Source organism: Mus musculus, chromosome 3 (assembly GCF_000001635.26).
Source record: "Mus musculus strain C57BL/6J chromosome 3, GRCm38.p6 C57BL/6J".
NCBI classification, from domain to species: domain Eukaryota; kingdom Metazoa; phylum Chordata; class Mammalia; order Rodentia; family Muridae; genus Mus; species Mus musculus.
The window spans coordinates 27,177,852-27,191,037 of NC_000069.6; the positions used below are offsets into that span (position 1 = coordinate 27,177,852).

A 13,186-nucleotide genomic window follows, 5' to 3' on the forward strand; every position below is an offset into this window, starting at 1 on the left:
GTTGCCTTCCTCAGGTTAATGAAAATTTACAAATGAAAATTACATCTACAAATAAAATGACCCACTAGGCATTGTGGTATGCGTGTTTAACCTCAGCACTGTGCACATGTAAGCTGGAGGAAGACCTTGGGTGTCCTCTTATGCTGCTCTCAGCCTTATTCTGAGTCGCTGAGACAGAGTCTTTCTCTGAACATGGAGCTGGGCTGGCAGCCAGTAAGTCTGGCCATGTTTTTGTCTCTACCTCCTTACTGGCACTTGGGGACACACATAGTTTTTTAAAATTAATTAATTAATTTTATGAAAATACACTGTTGCTGTCTTCAAATACACCAGAAAATGGCACCAGATCCTATTACAGATGGTTGGAGGCACCATGTGGTTGCTGGGAATTGAACTGAGGACCTCTGGAAGAGCAGTCAGTGTTCTTAACTTCTGAGACATCTCTCCAGCAAACATCATCCAACTTATTTTCCAAAGAACCCTTAAGTTTCCACCTCACAGGGTCTTTTTTTTTTTTTTAAAGATTTATTTGTTATTATATCTAAGAACACTGTAGCTGTCTTCAGACACACCAGAAGAGGGCGTCAGATCTCATTGTGGGTGGTTGTGAGCCACCATGTGGTTGCTGGGATTTGAACTCAGGACCTTCAGAAGAGCAGTCAGTGCTCTTAACCGCTGAGCCATCTTGCCAGCCCCACACGTAGTTTTTTGCATAGAGGTTGTAGATTCAAACTCAGGTCTAAGTTTGCACTGCATTCTTGTCCACTGTGCCCGCTTCCCAGTTCTTGGCTGATTATTTTTATCATTTACAAGCTTTTTATAATAAAGCTTATTATCTTTTAGAAAGTGGAATGCAATTAGATCCCCATCTTCCAACTCATAAACACGCCAGTGCAAATGGACTAAAGCCTTAAGTATGACAAGTGAGTGCTTTACACGGTCCATAAGAACAGAAGTGAGTATGTCTGTCTGGGAGACAAATCCTGTGACATACACCAACAGACACAGAAAAGCAGACACATAAGAACAAGGTTTTGTAAAGCCAAAGAGCTCCCATAGAGCAAAATAATCTACAGGGTGCACATGTAAGGCAGAGGATCTAAGGATGTGTTTCAAATCCATACAATTCATGAAGTAAATGTCCAGAATATATCTAAGTTGAAGGCCATCTAATGAAAATGGGCAAAGGATATGAAGAGGTCTTTCTGAAACTAAGATACAGAATACCCAGCAGTATATGATTAAGTACATCATTCCTTTTTGTTTTGTTTTGTTTTTCAAGACAGGGTTTCTCTGTGTAGCCCTGGCTGTCCTGGAACTCACTTTGTAGACCAGGCTGGCCTGGAACTCAGAAATCTGCCTGCCTCTGCCTCCCGAGTGCTGGGATCAAAGGTGTGCGCCACCACGCCCGGCAAGTACATCATTCCTAATTGTGAAGCGAATACATATAAAGATAGAGTGTAAATCTCACAGCTGACTGATGGGCTGACAATGAACACAGACAGATCTTAATGAAAAAAACAGAGACCTTTGAGGCCTGATGTGGTGTATAAATTCTCACGGCCTGTGTCAGTGATCTTATGGAGGCTTCTCCCTTCTTCTAAAAGGGGCAGGGGGAGAGTACTAAAGACAGCTCTAGAGAGTTTGGATCTAGCCACAGCATTCCACAATCACTAAGTTCTAGTTAATCAGCATTAAAGAACCTTTGACAGACTCGGGCCTTTTTTTTTTTTTCTTGGAATTTCAGTTTATAAGATACTCAAATGGCATTTGCACACACAGCCTCCTGACCAACCAATATAATATTGTAGAAAGGTTAACCATACCTTTGCAATCACTTCCAACTGTGTACTATACACTTGGCTTCTTTGATTTAACTACCCTTTAAGAAAACAACGTAATAAATCAAACCATTCCTTGGACTCATCATGCAATCAGTGTTCACCAGCGGAACAGTAACTTTAACCTTGAACCTTGTTCCTTATTTCTCCTGCTCCCAACTTGTTCCCAGCTCCTCCGTGCCTCTGAATCAGAGCAATGCGCGGTGTGTGAAGTGTGGTAATTAGGCCCAAGACCACCAGAAAGCAATGGTTTGAAAGCAATGAGTGATCCAGAGAAACTGGTTGAAAATGACAGTTGATCCGTTTGTGGTTTTGTTTGCTGTTCTGGGTCAGGAAGATCTGAAAACTGGTTTCTTCAAGAAGTAAAACTCTCCTAATAGATGAAAAGAAAGCGCCCCCATCCTCTCCCAGGCCGCATTTGATGCTCTGTTCATGTAGAGAGGGTAGTCCTTCCTTCCTTCCTTGGGGGGATCAGGCCCACTCTTGGATGGCCTAGTCAGGAAGTCGCTCTCCTTTCTTCTTATTCTTTTTTTTTTTTTTTTTTTTTTTTTTTGCCACGGCCAAGCAAGACCTTGATCTGCCTACTTGCCGAGTGCTGGGCTTAAGCATGTGCCACCATACCCGCTGTCATGCAGAGCTGAGGTTCAAGCCGTGGCAGGCTGGGCAAGCATTCCACCAAGAGAGCTTTAGCCTCAGCTTGCATTCCTTATGAGTGATAAACCATCAAGATCCCTGGATACAGACTCAACTTAAAGCCCGGCTCGAGCCAGCTGGATGGTTAGGGATAAAGAGCACGCTCTCTCTACCTCTCTCTCCCTCTCTCTCCCCTCCCTCTCTCTCCCCCTCCCTCCACCCTCCCCTTCCTCCTCTACCTCTTCTTCTCCCTCTCCCTCTCCCTCTGTCCCTCCCTTCCTCTTTCCTCTTTTCTTCCCTTCCTTCCTTTGACAAGACCTTACTATGTAGCTCTGGCTGGCCTAGGACTCACTATGTAGACCAGGCTGGCTTTAAACTCATAGAAATTGTCCTGCCTCTGTCTCTCAAATCCTGGGATTAAAGAGTTGTGCCCCATGCCTGGCTACTTCTTTAAATGACTCTGCTTTCAGAGTAATAAGAATGTTTCCCAGAATTGTTATGAAACCTAAATACATCAATCCTTTTGGAGTGCTGATCACAGGATTTAGCTCACAATAAGCTATTATTGTTATCTGGTCACCCTTCTGCATTTTCTTTGCACTTCATAATCACGCTCCAATAATGAGACACAAAAAAGTTAAAGAGAGCAAGTGCAGCCTGTTAGCGCATGACAGTAACCCTACTTGGAAAGTTCAGGTAGGTGGGAGGATTAGACATTCAAAGTCGCCCACAACTACAGAAAAGGGCTAGCCTGGGCTACACGAAGCCCTGTCTCAATGAGCCAAAAGCTTAAAAGTAAAAAATAAACAGAAAGGTTGGGTGGTGGGGGCACATACCTTTAATCCCAGTACTTAGGAGTTTTACTTCCCAGGCAGATCTCTATGAGTTCGAGATCTCTGTGAGTTCGAGGTCAGCCTGATCTATAGAGCAAGTTCTAGGATAGCTAGGGCTACACAAAGAAACCTTGTCTTGAAAAACATATATACATAGTCTTGCTACACGTGGTGACAAGTACCTGTAAAGACAGTATTATAGTCTGAAACAAGAGGATGACTTTATACTAGGAGATCCCATCTCAAAAAACAAAAACAAGACAAAAAACCCAGGTGCCGAGATGCAGCTTAGTGGTAAAATGCATGCCTGACAAAGGCAACTATCTGCCCCCAGTGCAGAGAGTCAACTCCGTCCATGGTCTTGTTCTCCAGCTCTTGTAGTTCTTGGTGTTATTTGTGGTGAATTGAAATAACAGGAAGGATGATGAAAGGGCTTTACTTTATCTTAAGTGGCATCATTAAAAAAATTACCAAGAAGAAAACAATAAAACAACAAAACTCCTTTCCAAGCTATGAAGGAAGCATCAAGAATCACTGTAGTTTCTTAAAACAACAGCAGCCACTTGGCGGTGGAGAAATGGCTTGGTAGCTAAGTGTTCACTTTTCAAAGGTTTTGCGAAGGACCAGAGTCCAGTTCCCTGCGCCCATGTCAGGCCGCTCAGGATCCAGGGAATCCCGTGCTCTCTTCTGGCATCCACAAACACTTGCTCTCCTGTGCACATTTCCACACAGAGATACACACATCACATAATTAAAAACAAACAGTTTACGATAAGATCTTTGCTTTACTGATTATATATGGTGCTGAGAAGTAACCCCAGGGCTTTGTGTGTGTGGGGGGGGAGAAGCACTCTGTCATTGAACTGAATTCCCAGACCTTTTTTCTATTATTTTTTTTTTCCAGCAAGGTTTCATATAACCCAGGTTGGCTTCAAAATCCTGGTCCTCCTGTTTCCACCTTCCCAATTCTGAGATTACAGGTGCTATCACCAGGCCCAGCTGAGGGCATTTGGAAGCCAACACTGGCCTTATTGCATGAGCTATGAGAAATCAGGTATTAGTTCTCTCTCTCTCTCTCTCTCTCTCTCTCTCTCTCTCTCTCTGTGTGTGTGTGTGTGTGTGTGTATGTGTATCTGTGTGTTTGTTGTGCAATGCCCCCCATATAGCCATGGGTGGCTTAGAACTCACAATGTGAACCAGGCTGTGTGCACCACCATGCCAGAAACTCTCTTTTTAAACCGCTTACTGACTTTATCAAGTGTTTCTCTCGAGAGGAGTTTTGGTATCTTTTGCAGTAGTCTCTTTGTTTTGATCAGATGCTTTATATTCTTTGAAAGTTGCACAGTGCAACTATCTGAGTTTTCTATTTGCTTGTTTGTCTGATACTTTGGTTTTCTTGAGGCAGGGTTTCTCATCTAGCCCAGTATGGACTCAAACTTGTTATGCAGTCCAAGATGACCTTGGCCTTCATCCTGTCTCCTCCTTTCAAGACCAAGGATAACAGTTAAGTGTGCCAAACCCAACGGATTTATTGTTTGTTTGTTACTGTTAGTTTTTCTTCTGATACTATTTCTGGTAGCTCAGGCTGACCCGGAACCCCTTTTGCCACACCTTCAGAGGCAGCTTGGCATCGCAGGCAGTCATACTCACAGTGTCCGCCAGGGGTTGCTGGTTGCTGTGTGTCCTCCGGGCTGCACCACCCTGCTTCCTGCAACCTGGCGAGCCCGCAGCTATTCGCAAGGACACCGCGGAGGGGGCACATCCGCGCTCCCACTTCCTCCCGACGCAGCCTGTGATTGGCTCGCAGCCTGAGGAGGAACACGTGAAACAGCAGCTGCGGCTGGCAGAAACTTGCTGGTCTTCTCCGGGTAGCATCGCACCGTACCGCGGTCAGCTCCGGACAGCCCGGCCTGGGGACAATGAGGTCGTCATGCGTCCTACTGGCCGCTCTGCTGGCTCTGGCTGCCTACTACGTGTACATCCCACTGCCCAGCGCGGTGTCCGACCCCTGGAAACTGATGCTGCTGGACGCCACTTTCCGCGGCGCGCAGCAAGTGGTGAGCAGAGCGAAAGGGGATGCCCCGTCTCGTCCTTGCTCCTCTAAACGAAACCCCCATCGCTTATCCCGGTTGCCCATGGGCCCTTTGAGGATGTCACATTTGCATCCTTGTCCTGCAATAGGGATATCCCGTGTTTCCGTGAACGCGCATCTGCCTCTCCCTGCTTCTTCTGATCTCTGGGGTCTGAGGGTGTCGTGTTTGCATCCGTGTAATGCAGTGGGGGCACCCGGTGTCACCCATGTTTTCTCAGAGTGCACGATTCCCCAGGACCCCTAGCCCGGGCACCGAGGATGTCCTGTTCGCATCCTTGAAGTCCACAGGCAGATAGGAGTGGAAACAGGTGAAGTTCTCCTCGCCTGGCGTCTCTGACAGCTGTTTAACCTTTCCTAGGACCTAATTAGCTCCCCTGCTTTCTTGGTTCGCTGTGTCTTGAGCCAGAGCCTTTGGTAATTTATAAACCACCTCGCCCCCACCTCTGTTGTCCCACTGGCTTGCAAAGGAGGAGTTAATTTTTTTTTTTTTTGCTAAGGGGATTGTGATTCACCGGTGAGCAGAAGCGGGCACAGGCAGTCTCCTAACGTCCCCAGGCCTTAGCGCTCCTTCTGGGGATCGCAGGCTAGGAGGAACCGCTCTGACCTTCGGTTCTCTCCCTGGCATTTCTCAGCTCAGCGGAAGAAAAGAAGGCCGGGAGACTAGCAATCCCGGAGGGCTGTAACGGTCCCTGTTTGAAGGCTGTTTTCTTGTGGCATTTGTTTTGCGTCCTTCGATGTCTGGGAGATAACCTTGGCCTGAGCCGGAGCGGTGTGGCCTTCTTTTAACCTGCAGGGTGGCATTTCTCTGCACTGTATCCTGCTCCTGCACATTGCTCCCCCGTGGGGAGGACAGTGTCATTGGTTTATTCCATGATAGGAGGATTGCTTTTAGTATCAGAAGCGCAGTCTGCAGCTAAGGCTGAACGCCATGACTGCATCGTATTTTTGAGTAGTCAGAGATATGCAGGTTCCCAGCGCTTCTCCACAATCAAGCCACCCTCCACCTCTGCCCAACACTGAGCCTTAATACTGTTTGTTTTGTTTTTTCAAGACAAAGTTTCTTTATAACCCTGGCTATACTGGAACTTGCTCTGTAGACCAGGCTAGCCTCTAACTTGACTGCAGCTGCCCCAGGAACTCTGAGAGGCATGTGCTGCTACCTACCTGCTCTTTTTTTTTTTCTCCTTCTTTTTAATAAGATATATGAACACGCATTAAATTTTTAAAATCAATTTTTATGTATGGGTGTTTTGCACACGTGTATCTCAGTGTACCACGTGGGTGGAGTGCCCACAGAGACCAGAAGGGGATATTGGGACTGTAGTTAAAGGGGTTGTAAGCCTCTGTGTGGGTGCTGGGAATGAACCCAGGGCCAGTGCTCTTAACCCATAAGCTCCAGCTGGTCTCTCTCTCTCTCTTTGTTTTGTAGACAGAGTCTCAGTGTGTAGTTCTACCTGGACTCTGTGTGTAGCACAGACTAGTCTTGAACTTTTGATCCTGCCTCTACCTCCCAAGTGCTGGAATCCACTACGTGGGTCAAGCTGGCAGATCTTCGTGCTGACATTACGGACCTGTCTGCACTGTGTTTCTGTCTGCACTCTGTGTGTGTGTGTTGGGGGATGTTGTCTTGTAGCTGAGGCTGGGTATGAGCTTCTATGCAGCCCTTGAACTATATCCCTTGTGTTCAGATTATAGGTTGTTTTGTTTTGTTTTTCTCTTAATTTTGGTTTTCAGAATCAAGACCTTGCTACCTGTCTCAAGCAAGCTGGCCTCAAACTCGGCTCTGTTGTTCATGCTGATCTTCGGGTCATCATTTTCCTGCCTGACTGTCCTTGGAGTTTATTTAAAGGCACCTCCCAGAGAGATCCACCATAGTTTGTGAGACACCATGTAGGCTTTAACAAAATGTGGAGCAGTGGTCTGGTCTCTTCTCTCACGCAACTGAGAAAGCCAGTCTTTCCTAGGAAGTCCTCATGAAGTTGAGTTCATGCACACTTGACAGATTCTGGAGACCAGGGTTGCAGACGATACTGGGCTGGGCTGGGCTGGCCATCTTTAATAGGTTAGCTTAAGGAAAGAACAGTGCTGTGCTGGTGTGGGGATACTTTGTCCATTCGTGTTTCAGGTCACCGAAGAACTCTTCCGTATCATAGCCATTTAGGAAAGTCCAGGTTTAGAGGAAAGTGTTTCTTCTCCAACATGCCTTCCAAACCTCCAGGGCCACTCTGTGCTGGGCTCCTATGGTGGGCCCTCCAACATGCCAGGAACTTGTGGGGAGGGGATGCCAGGCAGTCCCAGGGACTGATGAAGTAATATGTGTCTCCCCCCCCCACACACACACCTCCTCATGCTGTCGTGGGAGTAGGTCTTCAGAGAGTGGCTCTGGTCACCTCCTTGCTAAACTGAGCATATTGACAAGACCATTCAGAGCAGAAGAAAGGATAGTCTGTGTGGAAAGCCGTTTTCCCCCAAACAGAGACTAGACTCAGGGTTCTGTGCATGCTGGGCAGATAGTGGACATTGAGCTACATTCTCACATTGGCCCAGTTATGTCCGTGGGTCTTCCCTCTCCCTACGCCCCGTACCCCCAGGGTCTCAGCACGTAGGTCTGTCTGTCTGGCCTAGAGCTTTCTATGTACACCAGGCTGGCCTCGAAGCCACAGAGATCCACCATGGATTGTGAGGGAAATCTGTAGGATTGTTCCAATTTTGCTCAAACCATAAGATGAGCTGATTTATAGCTTTAGAACCTAGAGAGCCACCATGAAGTTGGCATAGGCTTGTTTGCCAAATAATTTTGGTTTAGATCACTTGGCTCAATTTTAAAAAGCAATAGAAGTTATTTAAGAGACTACGCCTGGCCTTCTTTCTCATGTCAGGAAATTTGAGTGCTGCATGCCCTGGTGGCTCACACATCTCTAGCACTCAGGAGGCAAAGGCAGGCAGCTCTCTGTGGGCTCAAGACCAGCCTGGTCTACATAGTGACCATAGTGAATTTCAGGGTAACTAGGGCTACATATTGAGGCCCTGTCTACAAATAATTAATTACTTGAGTGCTTCCCTGTTCTGTTACCACAGGCCTACAGCGTCTCACATTTTCTTTTGCCTTGTGCCTGGGTCAGCTTATTCTGATTATGTTTATTGTGCTTTCCTTCCTGGAGGATCCTAGAAACTGCTCAGGTCTCTTGCTTTCTTTTGGTTTTTTGTTTTTTGTTTTGTTTTGTTGTTGTTTTTTGTTTGAGAAAGTGCTTCTTGTAGTAGGAGCTAGCCTTGAACCCCTTATCCTCCTGTCTTCAGCTCCCCAGTGCTAGAGCTGCCTAAAAACTCCCCCTGCCTGGGTCATCCTCCTTCCCACATTTACTTGGAATTCTGGGTGTTTTGAGCAGTTATTTTCCTGTGGCTGTAGGTCCAGGCTTTCACCCCTGCTAGGCAAGCACTGAGCCACTGAGCTGCATTTCCTGCAACGTAAGTGTCTTTTTTAAAAGTCCCCCAGGTGATTTCAGTTGTAGCAAAAGAACCTTGGTTGTTCCTGCACTCATAAGGTGGGTGCTTCAAGTTCAAGGCCAACCTGTGGTATATACTGATACTGTCTATCAAAAAAATGAACGAAATTCCTTCAAATTGTATTATCATGTAAATAAGACACAATACCGTAGTGGATACATTTATTTAGGATATTATTGGATATAGCAATGATAATTAAATTTTTCTTAATCTATCCAGGTAATCCAGCACGTATGGCTAGGTTACAAGATTAGTTGGGTGAGCTTCAAGGTCTAAGACAGTGGTTCTCACCCTGTGGGTTGGGGTCACACATATCAGATATCATGCATATCAGATATTTACATTGTAATTCATAACAGTAGCAAAATTGCAGTTATGAAGTAGCAATGGAATAATTTTATGGCCTGAGGTCACCACAACATGAGGAACTGTATTAAAGGGTCATAGCATTGGGAAGGCTGAGAATCACTGGTCTTAAGGGAGTAAGATGCTAATGAGGTACATTTCAGTGTGACAGCAGAGCTTTCAGACCTCACAGCCGCACCACCGTGGCAGGGGTCATGTCTAAGAGCCTCTTTGAAAATGTTCTATGAGTGAGCTGGGGTTGTTGCTCACTTGGTAGAGAGTTGGCCAAGCATGATCGAGGTTCTGGTTCAATCCTGAGCTCTACCTAAACCAGGTTTGGCAGTACATACCAGTAATCCCAGCATTCAAGAGGCAGAGACATCTTCACGTACAAAGCATATCTGGGGCTAGCCTGGAATACGTGTTTTTAAAAAAGAAAGAAAGAGAAGAAGAAAAGGTTAGGCAGATGCCCCCTGGGTGCTGTGTTGGACTGTCAGAGCCAACCACTGATGGGTGGGGGGAGCATGACTTGCGGTCCCCATCAGAAACGTTGGAAGCATGTTTTTTCTTGGCCACCAGCCCCGTTGGATAGACTTTGTTACGTCATGGATAGAAGCAAGGCTGGAGCTAGAGATGCAGATGCTTTTCAGGGTTGAGAACCACCTGCTGGTCCAAATACATGGTCATTTGTAAGAAACAGGAAACACTGCGTGTTAAGTGTTAAGGGAAAGAGAGTTGGTACCCGGTGGAGTGGTAGAGCGCTTATCTTACATGTGCTAGATCCAAGCCACTCCAGATCAGAGGCACCCCAGATTCGAGGCACCCCACAATCATTTAAATGGAGGAAAACTCGGGAACAATAGAGGAGGAGATAGCTCAGTGGTTGCGTGCTTGCCTGGCATGTGTGACACCTGATTTTGATCCCTAAACAAACAAAATATTAAATTGTAGTCAACTCAGCTAGAATGTCTATACTGTAAAATAATGTTTAGTGGGTGTGGGGGAGATAACTCAGACAGCAAAATAAAATGCTTTCTAAGTGTGAGGGCCTGAGTTCGAATCCTCAGCATGCATATAAAACCTGTATATAGTACACCTGCTTGTGTTCCCAGCTCTGTAGATACAGAGACAGAGACAGGAGGATCTCAGGGGTTTTCTGGTCATATACTATGGCTGAGTCTGTTAGCTCAGTCTCCAGTGAGAGAGATCCATAGAACATCAGTTATGAATCTTCTTAGTGACATAATGTAAAAGAAAGGTTCCTGAAATTGTTGTGTCTGCTGACTTCCCCCTATTTTTGAGCACAGAACCACAGCACCAGGCCATGTCCTTCTTTGTCTTCTGGAAGACAGAGCTTTTGGACTAGCTAAGCTAAGCTAAGCTAAGCTGTTGGTTGTCTCCTCAGACTTAGAGCTGTAACATGACCTCACCTGAGCTCTCTGCGGGCCTTGCTGTGCTCCTGGATTGTGGGTGTGACTGAAATTACAGCCTAGCTGGAAACTTCAGAACTCCAGTGTACTGACCTTTGCCATAAGGTTTTGAACTGGAAAACTGTACCCATATCAGGTAAATTTTAACTATTTCTAAGTAGAGGAAGTGTTTCTTTTGGCTTGTGGTTTGAGGAGATGTAGTCCAGGGATGGCATGGGGACCTGAGGCAGCTGCTCACATTGCCTCTGTAGCCCAGAAGGAGAGGTGAATGCTGGTGTACTAATTTGACTTTAGAATATTAGTGAATAGGCTTTAATGATTTTCTTTTTTGAAACATTGTCATGTTCTGTGACTGTGAACTTGTGATAATTCCCCATCAGACTCTGGAACACTGGGACTGTGGTAGTGGGCTACTGTGCTTGGTAGGGGACAGTTTTGTATGCAACCTCCAGACTTGGAATGAAGACCACTATGTCACAGAAGTTTGAGGGGTCAGTAACCATAGTGATATGATTAGCTAATTCAGTTGGATTTCCTACAAAGACAAGGCAGCAGAAAGGCTTCACCTTCAGGGAGGTATTTACTCTGTATTTATTCTAATAGGTGAGCAGGTTGACTTGTGTTCAGCAGACAGCACTTGGGAAATGGTAAGGTCAAGTTGACTCAGTTACCAGATGTGTAAGGGAATAAAATATTAAATAGACCCAGCTTAATTTTTTCTAGCACTTCGGCAAATCCAGCCCTGAGCACAGAGAGGGTGTCCCTCTTATGTGATCTTTTGTGAGAAAACCTATCCTGTTTCCAAACTTGGCCTGCAGACGTTTCTGTAGGGTGTGGAACCTTTCATTCTGAAAGGTTCTTTCTATACACGGTTACTCTAAAAATAATGAGCAGGAGGCTGGTGTGTCGCTGAGCAGTAGATTGCTTTTCCAGCATGGGTAAGACCCAGATTTTATTCCTAGCAGCCAGAGGGGTAAGAAGAGGGGGAGAGAAAGGAAGGGTCGGTCTAGTTTTAGCTAGGTTTGGTGGTGTACTTGTGTCATCCCATTTCCTGGAAATCTGACATGGGAGCAGGGCAAGTTCAAGGCTATCGGGCAACTTAGTAAGACACTTACACCAAAATAAAAACTTAAAGGGGGTTGGGAGAGGAGAGGGTAGAATGTGTGTCTAACAAACACAAGGCATAGTTCACGGTAGGAAATAAATGAATAACCAGCATGTGTTTATCTTAGCCTCCAAGGAGACTGTATTGTAGTAATCCGCTTGTTTATTTATTTCCTCTGTTTTATGCTTCTAAAGGGTGAAGGAAAGACCTAGTATGGGGTGGCACTAATCAGTAGGCCCAAACTTGGAAATGTGAGGCAGGAGGATTAAGAATTTCAGGGTCAGCCTGAGCTGCGTAGTAAGACCCTCTCTCACAAAGCAATGGGATGAAGGAGTGATGGAATGGGACCTAGGAATGAAGCTCGGTGGGAGCGCTTGCCTATGAGCAAGATTCTTCGTTCACTCTCCAGCCCCACAAAAGGGGAGAGAAAGCCACTGCGTTGCCAAGCAACAAGCCTGGCAGCGTTCCCAGGACAGTCTGAGGTGTGTCCTATTATGAAATGGTAGCAGTAGATTTTTTTAGTGTTTCCAGAATCAAGTTAAAATCCTGCCACCCGGAAGTCATCATATCATTTATGCATACATGTAATGTATATGTATCATCACATATAGTGTGTGTCCACATATGTGCACATGTGATGGTGTACTTGTGTAATTCCAGTGGTTGGAAATGTTGACTAAGGAGAAAGACAAGTTCAGGGCTAGCCTGGGCAACTTAGTAAGACACCCAACCTCACGCATGCTAAGTGTGTCTTCCATCATTGAGCTGCACATTCCTGGGGGTGCATATTCAATAAAGACATTTTTCTTCTTTTCAGTGTGTCTGTGGCGAGTGCATGTGTGTATGTACATTCACATGTGTGTGGGCATCCCTGTGCAGATGTGTATGCGTGTATGTATATGTAATGTGTATAGATATGTGCATGTCATGGCATGCATGTAGAGGTCAGAGGATGTCTGGCAGGACTCTGTTTTCTCCTTCCACTGTGTGAGACCTGAGAGTTGAACTCAGCAGTAGGTGTCTTAACTCATTCAGCCATCTTACTGTTCCTAGGTCCAAAATAGTCTGCCATCAATCTTCTACCTTATTCTTTGAGGAAAGATCTCTAGATCAAACCCAGAGCTCTTGGCAGCTTGGTCAGGGATGCCCTGTCCTGCCTTCCAAAGCTGAAATCACTGGCAGGCAACTATGCTCCTTCATTTACCTGGGTTCTGGGGATAGCATAGTGAGGGCGCAAACCACTGAACAATCCCTCCAACCCTTAACAAATATTAGCTGAACGACAGGTGCTAGGAGCAGCAGAGTGAATGGGAGACTGGTAACTGTTCTCACTGTGGAACTTTTCTTGATGAGATGAAAGCAAATACCTATTTATCTAAGATAAGGTGGTGGTTTGAATGAAA

At 45.8% G+C, this 13,186-nt stretch overlaps 1 protein-coding gene across 1 annotated transcript in view; it reads left to right on the forward strand.

The window, feature by feature from the left end:
- Positions 1-5,152: 5,152 nt before the first annotated feature.
- Nceh1 (neutral cholesterol ester hydrolase 1) overlaps positions 5,153-13,186 on the forward strand; it is a 62,263-nt gene continuing 54,229 nt past the window's right edge. The window contains exon 1 of the mRNA NM_178772.3: positions 5,153-5,364. Within this exon, the coding sequence (NP_848887.1) occupies positions 5,227-5,364 (138 nt within the window). The 5' untranslated portion in view covers positions 5,153-5,226. The remainder of the gene's footprint in view (positions 5,365-13,186) is intronic.